General features: G+C 54.2%; 1 protein-coding gene across 1 annotated transcript in view; it reads right to left on the bottom strand.

The window, feature by feature from the left end:
* Positions 1-877: 877 nt before the first annotated feature.
* Syt7 (synaptotagmin 7) overlaps positions 878-20,437 on the bottom strand; it is a 47,862-nt gene continuing 28,302 nt past the window's right edge. Inside the window, exons 4-9 of the mRNA XM_036178171.1 lie at positions 18,692-19,060; positions 14,742-15,030; positions 13,616-13,822; positions 8,179-8,293; positions 7,458-7,657; positions 878-3,872 (exon numbers count right to left, since the gene is read on the bottom strand). Coding sequence (XP_036034064.1) covers positions 3,768-3,872; positions 7,458-7,657; positions 8,179-8,293; positions 13,616-13,822; positions 14,742-15,030; positions 18,692-19,060 — 1,285 coding nt within the window. The 3' untranslated portion in view covers positions 878-3,767. The remainder of the gene's footprint in view (positions 3,873-7,457; positions 7,658-8,178; positions 8,294-13,615; positions 13,823-14,741; positions 15,031-18,691; positions 19,061-20,437) is intronic.

Below are 20,437 nucleotides of genomic sequence, written 5' to 3'. Positions count from 1 at the left end.
TCTCAGACTCTCAGGTTGGAACTTGCCAATGGGGCTCTTTAGATTGGAGAGATTTATTTTTTTTCCAACCATAGAGCGTCAGCTTAGACAACAGGTTGGAGAAAGGCCACAGGTCCAGTAGGCCGACCTAGAGCTCAGTCTAATCTTTTCTTTCCTCATCAGGACCTGGAAGGAGACATTGTCCCCAAGTCATAGCAGCTGAGCAAGTAAGTGATGGTGAGGTGGTGGTTGGGGCCCCACCTTTGCTTTTTCTGCCTACCAGGGGTGGTGTTAAGGGTCCTCTGGGAAGAGTGGGAGTGCCCTGGAGATCTGTAGGAGAGCTGACTACTTCTAAGCACGACTGTAGGCCTTACCCAGGACATGCAATGCTCTCTGGTGGGTGTGGAGATGACAGTCTAGATCTGAGAGGAAGCCCAAGCAAGTTCAAGCCACTAGGGAAAATCAAGTCCCAGAGGTGACAAAGTGAGTGGAGATATCCCCAGACTCCCCATCCCCCCACTCCCAGCTGCTGCTTCCCTTGGAGGAAGAGAGAGGGCTGGGACCCACAGAGGAAACAGCCAAGGCCCTACTTTTTCACGATCCTTTATTTATCAGAACAGGCCTTGCCACAAAAAGCAGGGCCCATTCCCACAAAAATATGATTTTGCAAAGAGGAAGATTTTGCTGGCTTAGAGGGTGCATATGGTGGAAAATTTTGTATGGTTCTTTTTCCCTTTTTTCTTCATTTCTCTTTGCTGTAATTTTTCTCTTTTTTTATGATAGTGGATTTTTGTTTTATTTTTTATAAAACACTTGCGCTCAAAGACTCAAACACAATACAAACAGCGCCACCAATTCCCACCCCTGAGGGCCCCAGCTGAGCTGGGAATCCCTTGGCTTTTTTTTTTTTTTTTTTCCTTTTGTGGCTGTTTTCCTTTGTCCCTTCCCTGGCCTCTGGTGCCAGAGGGCAGGTGGAGGGGTGTGCTGGGGCAGGTGGAATTTGTATAGCAGTTACATGGAGAAGATGGTCACAAGAAAGGATACCTAAACAACATAACAACTAAGTCTAGGGTGCCCACAAGATGTCAGATGACACTCAGAAAGGGGCTTGGGACACAGTGAAGAGACAGATCAGCTCTGGTGGTCCCTAGAGGCTCTGTGGGGTAGGCTGGATGGGCAGGTGGGCCTTGCTTTCAGGTGTCAGCAACAACTTTGCTCTGGGTAGCACCTTCAGAGCCCTCCTGCCTTGATCCCCTAGGTCAGGTGATGGTGGCCTCACAACCTCCCCCATGAGGTAGGTGAAGTATTATTACCATCATTTTACAGATGGGGAAACTGAGGCCCAGGGAGTGTGGGTGACTTGCCCAAGATCCTAGGATGGTGGTAGCAGAGCTCTGGTGCCCTCCCCACCCTCAAGTTCCCCCCTTTCCCTGCTCCCGGATTACCCTAACTGTCCCATACCCAGACTCCTTACCACCCAACTGCCTCCTGTGCAACACCACTCTGCTCTTAGCCCACCATTTGGAACCTCTTGCCGGTTGCCCCACTTGAGCTACATGTGGGGGCTGAGGAATTCCAAGTTGGGTCACCAGTGTTCCTAGGTAGGGTCTGAGGGGAACCAGCTCTGTGGGGGATGCTCTCTGAGCTGACTGGCTAAGAAATGCATGAGCAAGACTCCCATAAATCCTCTGCCATGCTTACACTCATTGGTGGAAGTTGGTTGGGTCCCTCAGATGCCCTGTGGGGATGCTCAGGGAACCGAGGCAGACAGAGTAAAGGATAGTCGCTGTTTCTCTCATTTCCAGGCTCTTGACAGTTCCCTTTCCTATTTCCACACAGCCTCTGGGGTCCCTTCCTGGGGCCTACACCCAGCTTGGCAAGGCAGTTGGGGAGGGGTACCACTTATAGCAAAGCTGCGGTATAGAAACATTTGGGTCTACAAGTAATATGGGTAACTATTTGTTTCACAGTAGAATTCTTCACCCTACAAATGATTCACCTACAACATAAGAGATTCCTCCAGGTACCAGGGGACAGGGTGTGAAATTCAATTTAAGAACATTTTGATATGGGCAAAAGGACCTCACTGCCTAGAGCAGAAAGTTGAGCTTAAGGAGAATCTCACTAAAGGAAAATGTGCCCAAATACCTATGTTTCCACTGTGCTCTAGATGTGGAGATCTAGTACAGAGCCCCTTCTGTCCCTGGGGTGCCAGGCTTGCCAGCCAGGGTAGAACTGTGGTCCCCAACTGTTACCACAGCTGTGGTGGTCTGGTGCCACCTGGTGGTACGTTCTGGGAATGTCGGGCTCAAGTCTCTGGGCTGGTTTTGAGGCTCTGTCACTCTGTCACCGGTGGGTCTTTTCTCAAAGGAGCACGGAGGGATGACAGGACTTAAGAGGGACCATCCTGGAGTCTGCTGTTTCCAAGGGGAAGCCAGCTCTAGTCTCAGCAGAGGCTGGGAAGGATAAAACGGCAGCTTCTTTGTATATGGCAACCTCAGACTCCTGGAATGTCCCCTGCTTCCTCTGTTTGCATGGTAGAGGGGGTGGTGCAGAAAGAGCTACTGCTCTGAGGGGGCTGAGGGAGGGTGGGGGAATGTGTCAAGACAGCCTGGAGAAGGTCCGGGGTAGACCAGATAGTGCAAAGAAAGGAATGGATATGTTGGGGTAAGAGGTGGGGATGAGGGACTGTATCCAAGCCAGAGAGTGTGGAGCAGATGCCAACTTGGCTGGAATATGAGACCTGGGAAGGTGGGGGGGGTCCCTGGGTGAGGGGTTAGGGATGCCTGAGAAGGATGGGAGTGGTGCCCTGGTGGAATGCCATGCACATGGTGAATCGGTGCCTACAGAATGTGAGCCCAGGCCCAAGGAATAGCATTGTAGGGGAGTTGCTACTGGGGAATTCTGGGTGTAGAGGCTACAGAGACAGGCAAAATGGGTGCCAGGAGGCAGCTGAAATCTCTGCCTTGGTCCAGACGACACCTTCTACTCAGCTGTCCATACCCTCCCTTCCTCTCCTACCATCCTTGTGGCCTTAACCTCTACCTGACCCAGCCCCACCTCGTCCACATGAAACTCTGCTACTCTCCATAGCTAGTCAGCACTGCTGGCCCCAGGGGGACTGGGAGTGAGCACCCCCTTTCACACACGTGCGCATGAGCTTACACGTGCACGTGTGTTCACGTGCATGGGCACACACACACGCACACATACATACAAACATACACACACATACAGTAGACACAACACAAATACACAGGGCCATGTCTCCAGGACCCCAGAGCACAGGCTATATACTATCCTCAGCATCCAGGGCCCAGCCGGCACCTGAAGCTGGGGATGGGCTTGATGACCAGGCCGTGGCCAAACGCCTCGGCCTTCCTCTCCTGGGCCCCAAAAAGGGGGGCTAGGGAAGGGGTGGCTTCTCTCCACTCCAGGCACTGCCTTAAAGAAAACGGGGGCTATGCCCACCTGGCGGGCCTCTGGAGGGAGCTGCCTATCTGGCTCATGAGCTTCCCCCACTTCTTTAGTATCAGCAAATCAGGAAAGAAAGAGGCAAAGCAGGGAGATGGCTCCCAGAGCCCCCATACCCAAGCTGGACTCATGGGGGTGGGGCTGGAACTTCCTAGAAACGGGGCCCAGTAGAGTTCTGGTGCCCCTCCCTGGCTGAGCTCTCAGGGTTCTCCCCTCACCCAAGGCAGGGGGGCCAGGCTGGGCATTGTGCATAAAGTGGTGGGGGCATGATGGGAACCCAGGCCTTGGCCCTGGGGGCCTCCTCCGGCCTCCACTCAGGCTTTCAGTTGGTGCCACTGGGCCACAGGCTGCCGGGGGCGAGCGATCATGTCCTTCCAGTGTTTAACTTCACCTGGTCCACTCTTCCAGGACAGGTAGATCTGGGGAGGAAGAGAAGAGGCATTATGGCAGGCTCTGAGACTTGGGTCCTGTCCCACAGTGACAGCCTGTCCCACAGAGGCTGTCCCTCTTCCTCCTTGCCAGCCTGACCTAGTTTTCTGCTCGTGATATCCCCTCCGGGGTCTGGGCATACCTGGCCCTTTGACATCAACTGTAACCTATTTTGCAGTGAAGGTCAGGACACAGGCAGTTGGCTTGGGTGACCTTCCCTGCCCTATGAGGGGGCACCTCTGTTACTCTCTCTTCCATCTCCTGGCATTTCCTGTGGCTCTGCACTAGGAACTTTACAGCCAGAGGTCGATGTATCCTTACAAACCTGGTAGGTGAGCAGACGATATGATTAGTCCCTGTTTTCAGAAGGGGAAACTAAGGTACAGTTAGGAGTCTTACCTTCAGGTAGAGTTTAAATGTTCAAAATGGTGTAAGGCAGGTCTTGGGAGGGTTCTAGACTTCCAATCCTGCCCAGGGCTCATGTAAGGGCTCCATAACATTGCAGGGATGCCCCAGAAACCCCCCAAAGTATGCTCAGCTGAGCCTGGCTTGGACACTGATAGGGAAGAAAAGTTGATAGTGCTGCAGGATCCTGGCCAGGACACCTTCAGGCCATCAAGATGACAATGTAGAGGGTGAGAAACGGTCACAGGCCAAAGAGCCTGGGGGCCTTGACAGCTGAGTACAAAGTGCTCGCTAGTACTGGATCCTGGACCAGAGATGGGGCATTAGAGGAAGAACTGGCCCAATGCAAATGAAGTCTGGTAGGTTCGCAGGAAGGTCCCGTGGCAGTCGTCAGCTCCTTAAGCTGTGACAGATGCAATGTGAGGGGCCAGCAATTGAGGGATACGGGCACTCTATTATCTTTGCTACTTTTCTGTAAATTTAAAATTATTTTCCGGGTTTAGTGTCTCATCCCTAAAACCCACACACTGAGGCAGGAGGATTGCTAGAATATGAGGCCAGCCTGGAGGTACATAGTGAGTCTGAGGCCAGTCTGGGCTACAAAGTAAGACCCTGTCAAAAACAAACAGTAAAACCACCAAGACAAAATGAACAAATACTATGCACTGGGTAGAATATCCTGTCAGCCTTAGGCCCCTCTACACTGGACTGACAGCAGTGCCTGCCGTGTAGACAGCTGGAGAGGGCGCAGTCTGCTGGCCTCACGTGACTGAGGTCTCAGTCAGTTCCCTATCTCCCAGGCTGGCTCTTCAAAGAGACTACTCCTCTCCACTACCCCACCACCACAAGGCCACAGAAATGTGCTCCAGGGCCTCTGCTTTGCATTAGCAACTTCAGCCTACCATGACACCGTAGCCTGGAGCAAGGCCAGATTCCCTGCCTCCAGGAGCTGAGCTCGGAACTGTGACTCAGAAAGGTTCTGAGTGAGGTCCTCAGGTTTTTTAAACTACCCAGGCCAAAGCAAGAACAAAACCACTTTTGATTGGTTTGGTCCACAGGAGGTAGGTTGTTAAAGGAGCTGAAGGAATAGCTAATTTTACAAGACCAGGCTGTGTTTGGGGCCAGATAGGCCTCTGAGGGCTCAGCAGGCCCTGCCCTGAGCATACACTCTAGCTGTGGTTCCTGTGCCCACAGGTTGGGTGAGTGACACTCTCAGCTTTCTTCCCATAGGCTTAGCTGCTTTTCTCTGCCCAACAGCTACGTTCTGTGGAATGCCTCCAGATTGGTCCCCTCCCTGCAGAAGCCAGGCCATCCTTCTCCAAACTTGGCCCCTTGTGGGAGTTTGAATGATAATGGCCCCCATAGGCTCATTATATTTGAATGTTTGGTCCTCAGCTGGTGGACCTGTTTGGGGAGGTAAATTAGGAGGCGTGGCCTTGCTGGAGGAGGTGTGTCACTGAGGATGAGCTTTGAGGGTTTAGAAGCCCACACCATTCCCAGTTGGCTTTCTCTGCCTTGTGCTTGTCAGTCAGATGTGAGCTCTCAACTACCTCACCAGTGCCTGCCTGCTGCTGCCATACTCCCCGCCATGATGGTCATTGTCTCAGCCTCTGAAACTGTAAGCAAGCCCTCAATTAAATACCTGAGTTACTATTTTTGTATTTTATTATCAGTTGCCTTGGTCATGGTGCTTTTTCATAGCAGTGGGAAGGTAACCAAGACAGCCATATACCTAGGGACCTGTGTTTTCCACTCCCACATTCCCTCTGCTCTGATTACAGGTTCCCTGAACTATTCCTGGTCAAACTTCTGTGACCTGGCCAGGGCACATTCAGTAGAGTGCTTGTCCAGGACACCAGAAGCCCCAGATTCAAGCCTCTGCACTACATAAAGCAGGTACTGTGGCACTTGCTTATAATCACAGTGTTTGGGAGGTAGAAGCAGTGGGATCAGAAATTCAAAGTCATCCTCAGTTATATTATGAGTTTGAGGCCAGCCTGAATATGGTAGCACAAGCCTTTAATCCCAGCACTAGGGAGGCAGAGGCAGGTGGAACTCTTGAGTTCAAGACCAGCCTGGTCCACACAGTGAGTTCCGTATCTGCCAGGGATATATAGAAAGACTATCTCAAAACAAAACAAATAACCAAAACGAAACAGTAGAAAGCAAACTTCTGTTACTGAATAGATGACCACATGTGCCATGGGTAGGGTCACCTCATAACTAACTTCTATGACAACAGAAGCTCTGTTGCATGCTCCAAGTGCAGGCTAAGCAGCTCACTGTGGAGCTAGGACTTCCCTACTTTAATTTTGAGCAGAGAAAATGAGGCTCAGAGAGGCGACAGCTGTTAAGGGTAGAGTTCCAGGGCCAGAGATATGTATAGATCAGCGGCAGTGAATACCTGGGTTCCATTCCAAGTGCCCCCAAACAAATGAACAACAACAAAACCAGAACCCCACAGACTTTTATGCCCATACTCCAAACATTGAAGCAGAAACACAGGGAAATGCTTTTCAAAGTAGAAAAGTGGAGGGTTTATGTCACAGAATTGTGTTGTAGAAAAATTCAAATTAGGTCTGGCTTCTTGCTTAACATGCAAGAAGAGGTCATCTTGGCTAGGCAGTAGTGGTGGATGCCTTTGATCCCAGCACTCAGGAGGCAGAGGCAAGCAGATCTCTGTGAGTTTGAGGCCAGCCTGGTCTACAGAGTGAGTTCCAGGACAGCCAGCGCTACATAGAGAAACCCTGTCTCGGAAAAACAAAAACAAAAAGCAAACAAACAAAAGAGGTCACCTTCATCCAGAATCCCCATCTGTGACATCTCGGGTAACTCTGGCATTAGCTTCATTTTACAGATAAACACAGAAGCTCAGAGAGACCACGTGACTTACTCCAAGCCACCCTGGAGTACAAATCAGCCAGGAGCTGAAGTCAAGTCTTTGGTTTCTGGCAAGGGCTCCACCCACTCAGCTCATCCCATGAGCAGGGCTGAACCAGTCTGAGAGCCCATTCAGAAGACCTTTGAGGAACTCAAGGTACTCCTCTGTTCCTTCTTTCCCTGTCTGACTGGGTCTTCCCTGGTGTTCAGGCCTGTGCTCATCCTTAGCCCCTGCTGCCCCTTAAGGACAAACCCTTGTGCCCCTGGCTATGCACCCCACCTAGTCATACCTTGCCAATGACATCATTGCGGCTGAGCTTGTCTTTATCCATGACAGTGATGATGATGGTGGTCTCCCTCAGCTTCTCTGTGGGGATGTCGAAGGCGAAAGACTCATTGAAGATGGGGTTCAGATTCCTCTTCTTTGTTACCGTCTTCTTCTTCTCTACCCGCTTGTCTTTATACATCAGCCACACCTTCACGTAGGGGTCTGGGGGTGGGGCGGTAGAGGAAGGGTCAGAGGGACAGAATGTGTGTGTTGGGGAGACTCAAGGATCCTCATGCCCTTCTAGGTGCAGAAACTTAAGCGGGAGCTGGCTACGTGCTTTCTAAGATGGCGATGGGGCCAGTGCAAGAACAAGAGAGCTTAGGGAAAATCAGCAGGTGGCGGAACCAAAAACCACCCTGGACACTACCCTAACGTTCTTATGCTGGCACTCCAGACAGGTCTCCCCAAGGCCACATGAAAGTGGTACTGGAGTTAGGCCTGGGGGCTCCCCACCACAATGTTGCCTTTCTTCCTGATTCAGGGAGGCCTGGTTGTTAAGATGATGCTGACCCAGAGTGTGTCCAAAGGGTTCTGGTATCTCTCTAGTCAGAGGAGCTAGGTAGATGGGTCAGGGCCAGAGGTGGGGCCCCAATCCACTTCTATCTTCCCTATCCAAAGTGACGGTCATCTCACAGGAAGCTCCCTGCACCCCCTGCCCTTTCCGTCATGATGAGCCTCAGCACCTGACGTGCCCCCGATGTCCATGGCTTTGAGGTTGCGAGCTTTGATGATATTCACGATGATGGAGTTGGCGGAGGGGTTGTAGCAGAGAGACAGGAGCAGCTCCCCTCGGCTCCCCTGCAGGGCAACAGGAGAGGTGAGGCTGGGTCACAGGGAAGGGGACGCTCCCCTTGATCTCCCTGCAGGGATGACAGGTGTGGGAACTAGAAGGGAGGGTATGGTCAGAGAGCCCAGCTGTCCACAGGTCCCTTTTGCTCCGACCTGGGGGCATGGAAAGGCATTTTGATGAAAGAGCTGGGAAAAGAAACCAGGCCTCATTCAGTCTGCAAACACTGCGCAGCCATGGATCTTGCTAGGACTGAATAAGTCTCTGACGGAGTTGCCTACTTCTGGTCCCCCACAGCCCACCCCCAACCCTTCTCACCATGAGCATCTCGCTGGTGAGGGAGTTGACGAGATCCGAGACAGAGGACCGGGGCTCCGTTCTGCGGTCAGACTCATCGTGAGGCGTCTGGCCAGGCACTGGGGCTGTATTTACAGCCTTCCCTCCTGCAGGCAACCTGGAGGTTGGGGGCGGGAGGGATAGTTCCAATGAGCATGGCCTTCAGGTTGGACGGGGCTGGACTCCATGGGCCTGGGTGGCCACAGGATCCTCTCTGAGAACTGAGCCCTTGTCACCTCCTGTGGGAGGCCAGCAGGAATAAAACCCTGGTTCACAGGAAGCCTGGTTTTCCCTGAAGACCCGCACTCAGGGCTCATCCTTCCCGAGCCTCTGTCTCAGGTGATTGGCTGAGCTGCCCTGTGGGGGCTGTTTAGGGGGAGCCTTCATTCCTTCTGTTACCCCCCTCCCCGCCCAAACTCCCCTCAGCTCTCTGACTTACATGGCTATTCTCTGAGCTTCCCTGCGCTGCAGAGACCTTCTCCACCCAGTCTGGAAAGGAGCAGGCGCCAGGTGGCCTGTCCAGGTGTCTCTCCACGTCATTACCCTCTGCAAACACTCCACAGCCTCTCTCTCAGAGCCCCACCTGTGTTTGCTCAGCCTCAGCAGAGCCGAGGTGTTCTTCACCCTGTAGCCAAGGTGAGGCTGGGACCACTGTCCACACGGCTGTCTGGCAGTGACAGGTAGCTCTTTTGCTGTCTCATACAGTACTAGTCTTGGGCTTGGAATCTGTGCATTCGCCATGTGGCTAGTGTGAAGGAGTACTAACTGTGTGTGTGTGTGTGTGTGTGTGTGTGTGTGTGTGTGTGTGTGTGTGCATGTGTGAGGAGGCCTTGACTGTCATCAGATGCTATCTCTCTTCTTTTAGAAACAGGGTCTCTCACTAGTCTGTGGCTTGCAAAGGTTGGCTAGCCAGTGAGGCCCAGGAAACTGCCCGACTTCACATCCCCAGCATAGGGCTTACAGACCCACCATGCCCTGCTCTTCTTTTTCCGTAGGTTCTAGGGGCTCAAGTCCTTGCTTGTATGGCAAGTGTTTTACTGGCTGAGCTATCTCTCTAGCCCTGAGTGTGAAAGTTTTAATCTGATTTAATACAAGCTCTTTTACAGGCTGAAGATGCAGCTCAATAGTAAAGTGCTTGCTAATCCAACATTAATCATGACCCTAGGTTCTGTTTCTAACATCACACACACACACACACACACACACACACACACACACACACACACACACACACAAAATGTGCCACACCCATTATGCTTGAATAGCCGTCTTTGGGTAAGGCACATGATAACCTCATGTGTCCCAGTCCCCACCGTGCTCCCCACGCACACAACACATTTGATGAGACTCTTACCCTGAGTCAGAGAAATACAGGTCACCACCTAGCAGGCAACAATGTCCACACCCACTGCCATGCTGGTCCAGGGGGCTGGGATCTCTAGTTTAATAGCCAGATGATGAGCCCAGGCTCCATTCAGCCGGGACTTAGGAAGGGACAACTAAGACCCTCCCCAGGGACCAGGCTGGAATGTCTCATGAGGAGGAAGAGGTGGGACAGGCAGTGAGAAAGAGACAGCATAGGGCTTGGGGCAGGCTAAAATTAAACAGCTTTGAGAGCACAGAGCCACACAGGCTGAATACAAGCCACATCCCCTGGCACAGACCAGCTTGAAAGTACATGGGCGGCCACAGCAGGCAGATACAGACATGCTCAGAATATGCCAGGCCCTGGGGGAAGACACCAGGATACAACAGCAGGGCGTGCACACAGACACACATACATAGACATAAAAATTCACACAAGCCCAACAGATACCTAGAGCAACAGGGAGAAGACAGCACAGGCAGCGGGCAGGGCAGCCAGAGCCTCTGTGGTGACACACACAGCTGGAGGCACACTTAGGCTCCCCCAAAGGGGAGATCCAGCCATGCGGACGTACGCGTGTGAATTGGAACAAATCGGAAGCAGGAATGGCAGGTCATCAGGTGCACTGTGCACCCGCTGTGAGACCCTGGCCTTGCTCTGTAACACAGCCCAACATATCCGCCCACCTGCCTGCCCTCTCCCTGTACACCCTAGAGGTTTGGACACACCAGTGCACAGTGGCAGGCATACACGAGCCCCTCCCCCCCCCCGCGCCCCAACACACACACACACACACACACACACACACACACACACGACCACACACACACACACACACACACACACACACACACACACACACGCACATGGACATGTGCTCGTACAGACAGGCACGGGGAGGAAGAGGAGACTGAAATAGCTGGAGAGGTAAAGTCAGGTTAAAAATAGAGCAGGAGAGGAGAGAGCGTGAGATTGACTGCTGAAGGTATGAGAAAGTCGGAGTTATTTTGGCCACACCACAGCGTCAGCATAGCTGCAAAGCAGCCTGGGAAAAGATGGTCAGCACCCCTGAAGCTGTCGGAGGTCACAGGACAGAGAGATAGGCAGAGGGAGAGGCAGAGGGGCTGGTCACTGGCCCAGGGACACCCCTGTGAGGAGCAGATGGAGAAAGGAGATAGAGAGACAGAGAGACAGAGAGAGGAGAGGCTAAGAAAGGTTAGTCAGACGTGTGGAGAAGGCTGCTGGGTGGACAAGGGGACAAGGAGGAGCGTGGCGGCTGACAGGAGAGGCAGAGAGGAGGCGGGGGACACACAGAGGCGGAAGAAACATGGCGGCATCGGAGGAGGCGAGCAATGGGGGTGGCCTGGTCCGCTCTGCCCCCCACTCGGGGTGGGGGTGGGGCCACGGTGGAAACCATTTGGATCCCAAGGAGCAAAGGTGAAATGCTGGAAGGATGGTTGTGAGCACGCAGTGGGTGGTGTGGGAGGATGAGTGGGACAGACACAGCGAGGGTCTCCACCCCCACCATGCCTATGTTCAAGAGTACCTTGAGGTCATATGCTGAGGCCTAGTGCTTGGGAGATCCTGGAAGGGGCCCTCCAGGAGCACCAAGAAATGTTGGCTGGGCTGGAGGCAGACTGTCCCTCACATTCCCTGTAGCTTGTTTTGGATACCCATATTCTTTGTCTGGGCCCTGGAGTGGCTTCTCCTCCGCACAGAGCTCTGTGTCACAGGACCCTGTTACTTAACAGACCAAAGCGGTCAAGACACCTGGTCAAAGGGTCAGCTGGGGTAGAGAGGGCATGCTTTAGTGGAAGGGACACATGAGCCAGCCTGTGGCTGTAAGGCCCAAAGGTCAAAGGGTGGGTCCCTAAGGTGCTATAGCCTGGTGGAGGCACCCATGCCAAGCTATGAGATAGGGGCACCTGCTAGGGAGGAATCACTTGAGTCTGCAGCCCCTCGAAGCTTCCCACCACTTGGAGACACCCCAAGAGCTGTGAGAAATGAGTTTCAGATATGAGAGGGCATGAACAGGTGGGAATGGCATGTGTCCACTAGGAAGGTGGGGCCAGGTGGTGGGGAGAGCCCAAGGCAGGCCTCCACCTCCATACCCACCTTTCCCAGGCAGGCAGAGGACAAGCTGATGTCATGATCAGAAGGGATGGGTATACTGAAATATGGAGACCTGAGTGGCAAGGAGGTATAAATAGGCTGTTGGGTGAAAATGGAGCCGGTTAATTAACACATGGGTGATGTGAAATCTCGTTTCCAGCCTGCATCTGCTCCCTCACGCTTCACACCTTCCTCCCCAACCCTCCCTGGCAAAGGGCTTGGGTTCTTAGCCAGCTTTCAGAGGGCTCCAGTCCCCCTGCATCCTCTTGTCCCTGACCCCACTCCTCTCCTCTCCTCAGGGCTCTCTAGGCCTGCTGGGAGCCCATCTTTGAGACCCTGTGGCTTCTGTCAGACCCAGGTGGGTAGGGGGTGGCAGGCTCTGCTACTTCCCCAACTTGCACTTTACACACACGGGCGCGGGGGCTGACGCCAGCCGTACCACCAAGGGAAAGAACAGGTCTCATTCTCTCCTCCTACTCTCTAGGGGTGTCTGACCCACTAGACATGCAACATGGATTCAGGGTGGGAAGGAAAGAGAGGGCTGGTCTCCAGAAGCCACTGTGAGATAGCCAGTCAGCTGTCACATACAGCCTACCTCCCCTTCCCTACGCTACAAGTCCCTGGCAGCAGCCTGGGGTAGTCCCTTCCTGTCCCTAACCGCCTCTAATGAGCATCAGGGTTACCAGTCTAATCCTGATCTCTGCCCAGCTCACAGGATCTGACAAGTGCCCCAGCCCTTGGGCCCATGTCCTCATTAGAAGCTTTATGTGTTCTTCAGAGTTCATCCCACTGAATCCTTCATTTGACAGAGGCAGGGGCGGAAGCCAGGACAGGGTCTGTGACTTGTCTGAGGTCACAGCGGGAGGCGCTGGCTAAACTGATGCTGGCCCACTTGCCCTACTGTAGGCTGCTGGTCTGATGGGAAGCAGAACTGAGCACAAACGGATGTGAAGCCCGCCTAAGGCCAGGTCAAGGGAGCAAGTAGGTAAGGACTCCACCTTTGGGAGTGCTAATAAACCCTGTAACCCTCCCTTCACCTGTGAGCAGTGTCCAGCCACTCCTTGACACAGAGGGCAGCGGGAGATGCTTCCCTGAACTCCAGTTGGCAAAGGCTAGGAGGTATAGCCTGTATTGCAGTCGCCTAACTATGGTTAGTCTTCACAGGGCCCTGAGGTAGGCAACAGGGACCCTGGCAGAACCAGACTTTGCTATAATTGGCTGGCCCCACTTTCCATTCCTGGGGGCTGTGCTCAGGGACCACCCTTCTGGTTCCTTCTGGTCACCAGGCCTCTCCCATTGTTCCTCATCCCAGACCCTCCCCACCAGGGGTTCCTCTTCTGTGGCTGAATAGCACAGCAGGCCCTGCAGGCCAGAGGGAGGTTGAGGGGTGAGCTCTCTTGGGGGCTGCCCATCAGTGCTCCGCTCTGAGTCCTGCTGCCAGCCTAAGGCTGAGAATGGTCAGGGACCCTCTGCCAACCCTGACCCCGCTGCTCCGGCTAGAGGGCTGCAGGGGCCTTACACTCCCATCGCTGCATGGCTTCAGATCCTTCCAGAAGGTCTGCATCTGGGTCAGGTCCACCTTGTTGAGAGGGATGGACACCTCCCCAATGGGGTCATTGCGGCTGAAACGGTCGTAATCCAGGACCTGGAGGTAGAGGACCCTCTGCACCACTTTCTCATAGGGAAAACCTGCGGTGGGGGCAGATACACAAGGTGAGGAGGGTTGTCACAGCGACAAGAACAGAAATTGGGATAGTGGGAAGGGAGGATGAAAAGGGAAGAGGGAGAAAGGAGGGAAGAGAGGCATGGGAGGCAGAAAGGAGGCCCTGTGAGCGGGGCTAGCCTTAGTCCTCTGTCAGCAGCCTAGGCCAGGGGGCTCACAGCTGACTGCAGTAGCACTTTCTGAAGTGCCAGCAAGAACTCTGTCTCATGTGTCCCGACAGACCGGGAAACAGGCTCAGATGGTTTACATGACAATCCCAGGGCCAACAGGAAGACCAAAGCCATTAATGTGCTCATTGCTTGTGTGTCCATTTCCGGTCTCGTCAGTGGCCCCCTTGCACTCTGGTGCAAGTCTGGGCAAGTGGTTCTGCCTGGCCTAGGAAGACGGGAGAGGGAGACTAGAAAGGTGAGAACAGCCTAGCTTCAGGGACTCTGCTTTCTCTTCAGCCCCCCCTCCCCGCCCCCCACCCCCCAGGCATTAGCCTGTCTATCTGCTCTTCCTGAACAGATCCCATGCTGGTATCCAAGCCACCAGCAACTCTTGCCCAATAGCCACGAGAGTGTCCAAACCGCCCTTCCTGCTCCCAAGTTTCTTCCTATGGTCCATTCTCAACACTGTGGCTGAATTGATTTTTTAAAAATAGCCAGCATGCCACAGCCCGCTCCTTTTAACATCCCGAAGAACAGGCTTATGCCATTCCCCAACATCGCCCCTCACTCACCAACCACCAGAGAAACAGGGATTTCTGGGTTGGGGAAGGGGGCAGAGATGAAAGATGGAGGGGCGGCAGAGGGAGGCAAGCAGGGAGATGGGGCCCAGGAGTCTGGGCTTGCTCCAGGCCAGGACAAGCATGCTGGGGAGCAGGCTTGATCCAGAATGGTCCCAGGATGGTCCCTTCATCGACCCAAGGGACACCACTGACGTGGTCAGGGGACAGAAGACCAGCTGGAGGACTTCTCCTCCCACTCCAGCATCTGCTGAAGACACCACCACCTCGTCCAGCAGTCGGGGCCGGGTGAGGCGGGTGGCCTCTCCGAGCCTCCTTCTCTGCCGCTGCCGCCGCCGCCGCAGGCCTCGCTCGTTCGTACCTCTTGTCCCCCTGAGCGTTCTGGTTCTGCTGGGTTCCTGGGTTTTGCAGGTCAGGGATATTGGCAAAGTCATCCTGTTCCGAAAGCCCTAATACCAGGGATAGCACCACCATCCGGCCTTCCCTGCCCAGGATGGGCAGCCCACCAGCCGGGGTGAAAGGAGGCGGCCCCACGGACAGGGGCAAGGGTGAGGGGGAGGAGAGAGACAGAAACAAAGAGAGAGAAGAGAAAAAGCGTAAGAAACTGGCCCTGGAGAAAAGAAACCAATCTTCAGAACTGTAAATAGTTGGAGAACTGAGGGGGGGAGGGAGGCAAGGGGAGGGTCCAGCTGGCCTTGGGCCAAGAGTGGGAGTCTCTGGGGGTAACATGGGAAAGGGGCTAGGCACAGGCCCGAGGAGAGGACTTAGGTATCTGGGATAGTCCCCGGGGAACACATAGGCTGGAGAGTTGTGCAGAGGCCCTGGGCCCTAGTATCCCCAGCTGAAGTCATTCTGGTTGTCTGTTTTCTGGGAGAAGGGGTAGAGGGTCTCTCAATATCTGTACAGGGCATACACCCGGGAGGTTCGGGACACAGGGGGAGTACTATAGAAACATCTGACATCCAACAGGCATTGTACACTGCGCTCAGGGATGCCCTTCATAGATCTGGGGGTCATGGTCAACTGGATGTCCTTGAAGCCAGCTTCTTCCAGCCTCCAGATATACAGCCCATCATAGGAGAATTCCAATTCTGTCCCTTCTGGGATCCCAGGCATAGTGGGGCCTCTCTCTCTTGTCCACTTCCCCAGAGAGTCAGAGAATGACCAGAGGCCTCCAGGACCTGTTCAGTGGAGGCCTTTCTGTGGAGAAGCAGTTCAGAAGGCACTAGGGAACAAAGGTGGAGAGAAAGTCCAGGAACTTGGCAAGGTCTGGGCACGCTTTGGCAGGGCTGCAGGGAGCCTGTGCCCGCAGTAGACACTGCTCTGAGGAAGGTGGGCAAAGCAGAATGGTGGGCAGGCATCAACAGGATGAGAGAGACTGGGAGAGGATGTGTGGGCAGCAGCGTGGGGTCTGAGGCCACACACCTTGAGTGTGGAGGCCTCCTCAGAGAGCCACTGTGTGGAGCTTTGCTGGTGTCACAGGCACTTCCTGGGAGGAAATGCAAATTCTGGTGGTTCTCCCTCAAAGCCATCAAAGTCTGAGTTTGCAGGGGCTTTGTAGAGCCTGAGAGAACCTCTGTAGAGCCCATCAGAACAAAGAGTGGGAAGATTCTCAGGACAGGCATGAAGGCATGTCTCACAAGAAGGGCCAAGGGAAAGACAGGGAGACGGACTGACAGAATGTTCCAGAAGGGGGTGGACCTTAGGTCAGGAATTTATCACTTCAGGCACTGATGGAAAGCAAGCGCTTCTGTGATTACTCCCCAGGGAGACTGCCAAAATGGGAACTCAAGCCAGACACAGCATCTGGGGTGAGGTATGCGGGCACAAGAGTTGTGGAAAATGGGAGATGCCACCGGGGTCTGAGTGAGGGGAGGAGGCTAAGCAAGGAGGTGCCCTTTTTCTTCTCAGTCTTTGTCTTGGGCACGGCCACACCAAGCTGACACTTGTGCTGGTATCTAACTTTTGGGGCTCCACTCTCCCCTCCCCTCAGGCCGGATGCTGGCTTCTTTTGTTCCTGACTATCGCTAATGTCTGAGTTGGTAAAATTCCATTTGGCTGTTCAGGAGCTAGTTGAGCTGGGGGAAGGCGAACCCAATGAAAACACGTGTTTTTTTCCTCCCCAGTTAATGCATTTTTCAGATACTGCTTTTGGTCTTCTTTAAAACCGAGCTGCTCCTCTGCATAAATACCCAGATTGTCATTCTCTGCAGCTTTGCAGACCACGAGGGCAAGGACGAGGAGCGGAGCTAGACTTGGGGGAGACAGACTGGTCTGGTTGGATGGGGTTGTACCTATCAGGTGGGAAGGATGCATCCTCCATGTGAGGGAAGGGCAAGTTCCTGGATGGCCCTCACACGTGGATTAGGTTGAAAGAACCTCGGCAATACAGCAAGCAGCTACACTGCAAGGCAAGGGTTGGCACCCCTCAGCCTATCAGTGGTTCTGTACAGTCCACAAGCTAGGAAACAGTTCTGTAATCTAGAAATATTAAGAGGAAAAAGAAAACCTTATGTGGTAGAGACTGAATGTGTCCGGCTTTATCCAGCCTTTACAGACAGAATATGCAACCCTTTCTTGTGAGGGGTAAGTAGAAGAAGGCTGGGCTTGGAGGTGGCCAGCAGGTGAGGGGGGTATGAGAGCTGCTGTGGGGGCAGGATGGTGGGTATGTGATGCTGGCATCTGAGCCATGCCCCAGGATGCTGGCATTTAACTTGTGCCCATCAGAATTCTGGTTGGTTAGGAAGATGGTGGGCTGGAAGAGTTGATATCTGGGTTTCTCCTGCTGCTGGGGGAGCTTAGGCACAGGCCCCAGCCTAAGCAATTGTAGGAAGAACAGGAAATAGGTGGGCATACTCCCCGCTAAGGTCAGGTGGGGCCTAGCTGAGCCTCAGTTCTGTTCATGCTACAGCAGAACCAGATCTCTTCATCTCCTACTTCATGGCCACAGCACCTATCCCAAAACAATCCATTGTCAGACAGGAGGCCTTGCTGGACATCTTCTCTGGTTCAGCACTTGACTGCCTTCCCTGAATGGACAGGCTTCCCTGATTACCCAGGGGCAGCCTTGGGCAGAATGGCTCGTGGGCCATGATACAGGCCTCCGGCAACCAGGTGTGGGCACCTAGTTCTGTTGGAGGGTCTTTCCAGGAGTGTGGCTCTTGTCCGAGTTGGACGCTCTGGCTGGGCTCTCAGATGGAGATATAACATGCTTTGAGAAACTTTCTTGCCTTCTGGAAGCCCCTGTGTATTTCCAGTGAGCTTGGCCTTGGCTTCTTCCTTTCAGACTTAATGGTGCCGCTCTATACCTAAGAGGTCTTCCGGGGAAGAGGGTGATAGGAATGATACCCTCACAGCTGGAACAAGGCTCATGGGCCCACACCTCTCAGCTCCTAGAGTGAATATCCCTGTGAGGGTGAGGTGGTGGGGCAAGCGTCGGGGAAGCAGTGAAAGTCAGCTGCTGGCTAGTGTGGTGTTGCTTCTCCATGCTGGGTCCTTGGGAAAAATACCATACTTGGCAGCTTTGGGGGTGTGGCTCAGGTTTGTCCTCAGGGGAGGGGTCGTTATGATAGGGCTGGGGTCAGGGATGGATGGACAGGGAAGTGACAGGGCGGGATTGGGGGAGGGTGCGTGGGGCAGAAAGGTCAGCAGAATCTGGTTACAGACAGAAGGGGAATTGGAGGGAGGACTGCAGGGCTCTGGAGATTCAGTGACAGGGATGGGTTGGGGAGAGGAGGAGGGAAGGGCAGAGTGAGGCAAGGCTGGCACAGTGACAAGAGCGGCTGGGGACTGATGGGGGAGGGCGGAGAGGCAGATCTCAGGGACCTCCAGAGCACTTAGTTATGTGTTCTCACTAAACTTTGGAGGGGGGCTTCTCTTCTCAAGCCTCAGATGCCACAAGAGAGTTCTAGGGTCCTCAGAGTTCTAGGGACTCTGATACCAATCCTTTCATGGTGGCACTCCAGATATAAGTCACAAAAGGCTGGAGAGGGGACCCCTAAACCTGCCGGACACACTGTGGGAATATGTGTGTTCCCACATGGAGGAACATGAGTGTCCTGCTCCCTCTGCTCCCAAGGAGACTTGGGGGGGGAAAGGCTGGGTGGGGGAGGTGGGGAGCTGGCCCGCTCAAGGGGAGGACTTACAGGAAAGATTTCATGTCCAAGCCTCGGTTTCGAATCTGCCCCACCACGTGGTCCCAGCTGCCTGGGTTGGAGCGGCTGCGGCCCCCAGCTGCCCGGTACTTGGAGCCGGCCGAGGTGCCCTGCCGAGCCTGACCCCGGCCATAGGCCCGGGGGTTGGAGCCCGGTGCCGAGGCCGCATGGGCCTGCAGCTGGCCCAGGCTCTGGCTGGTGGTGGGCTGGCTGGGCTGCCGGCCCCGCTGGTTCTGGCTCAGCGGTTGCTGCAGGCTCTGCTGCCGCATCAGTGTGCGGGGTCGCTGGCATTTCGGCTCTCCCGCGGAGCTGGGAATAGACTCAAGGGTAGTGGCCGTGGACAGGGTGGAGTCCTCGAAACTTGGGGCGGGTGGAGGAGAGGAGAGAAAGGAGAAGCAGGTGAAGGGATCACAGTGGAAGAGAAAGAAGCCGAGGGCCAGGGCTGGGAGGCCCCAGTGCAGGGCACGCTCGGCTGGACCTCGCCAGGCCTCCATCGGAGCTGTCACTGCTGCAGTCGCTGCATGCCTGGCCTCACCCACCCTGAGGTCCCCAGGCCGGCCCCACCCACCCACCTCTGGACATAGCTCGCTGGTTCCCCAGTACCTCTGTCAGGGCCAATCTCTCTGCCGGTCTGAGTGGGCCACAGGAGCTGTGGCAGCTGCGTGGTGAAGGCCGGTCCCCAGGGCCCTATGACTGCCTGTCATGTTGGAATGGGAGGAGCAGGGAGCTGCCGCCACCCCTCTGCCATCTCACTAGGGGTACACTAGGAACGTCTGCCTCTGTGTTCTAGGCACTACTGCCCTTTGGAGACAGAAGGAAATCCAGGCCAGCACAGAGCTGGCCTAGTAATGGCTGGGGAGGCAGGGAAGACATTCCTCATGCTTTCTGGTAGGAGACGAGAAGGCAGGACTCTCAGAGAAGCCTGCCCTGTAGCGAGGGCAGCCGTGGGATTCAGTTCTGGGGCAGAGCTCTGACTTCTGTCTAGGGTATCCTGCCCTGGTACTTGGAGAACAATTCCCACTCAGAAGTGGGTACCAAGGAATGGGCAGACAGGCGTAGGGGAGTTCCAGGGGCCACTGGTCTGGCCTCTCTCTAATTCTGACCAACAGTGAGTGATCTTGCTTTTTACATATAAGAGGATGTCTGTGCAATGGCCCACCAGCATCTCTAAACACACCGGGTGAAGCAGGGCAAGGACAGACAGGAAAACAGGGCCTACTTGTGAGAGGTGCTGAAGAGCCAGAGAGACCTGGGTTCAAAGCTCACCTCTGCCACTTACTAACTGGGCAACTCTAGATGAGGTTTTTATACCTCTTCGGGCCTTAGTTTCTCTGCTATAGACAAAGAGTACAAAACAGCCCTTCAGTGGCCTTCTTCAGAGCTGAGGTCAGGGCTGTACCACTAACTGCCACCTGCCAGGACTTGGGGGCAGGAGTTTGTGTTTTGCCTTAAGGTTTTGTGTTCTGCTGTTTTGTGCTCTGGCCAGAGATTTAGCAATTCCCATGACAGGACTGGAGGCAAGCTGTCTGTCACTCAAGTCCCAGGGAGCTGAACTAGACACTGTGTTGAACAATTCCAAGGAAGTCCCTTCTCCCTGGGTCCGATGTTCCAGCCTTCTCTTCCTTTCCAAATCCAGCTGACTGGAACTGGGGGCGGTGAACTATGACCTATAAGCTGAGTCTGGCCCACTGCCTGCTTTTATAAATAAAGTTTTATTGGGAACGGCGCGCTGCACTT

Source organism: Onychomys torridus, chromosome 1 (assembly GCF_903995425.1).
Source record: "Onychomys torridus chromosome 1, mOncTor1.1, whole genome shotgun sequence".
NCBI lineage: Eukaryota > Metazoa > Chordata > Mammalia > Rodentia > Cricetidae > Onychomys > Onychomys torridus.
This window is presented reverse-complemented; position numbering and strand designations above follow the sequence as displayed.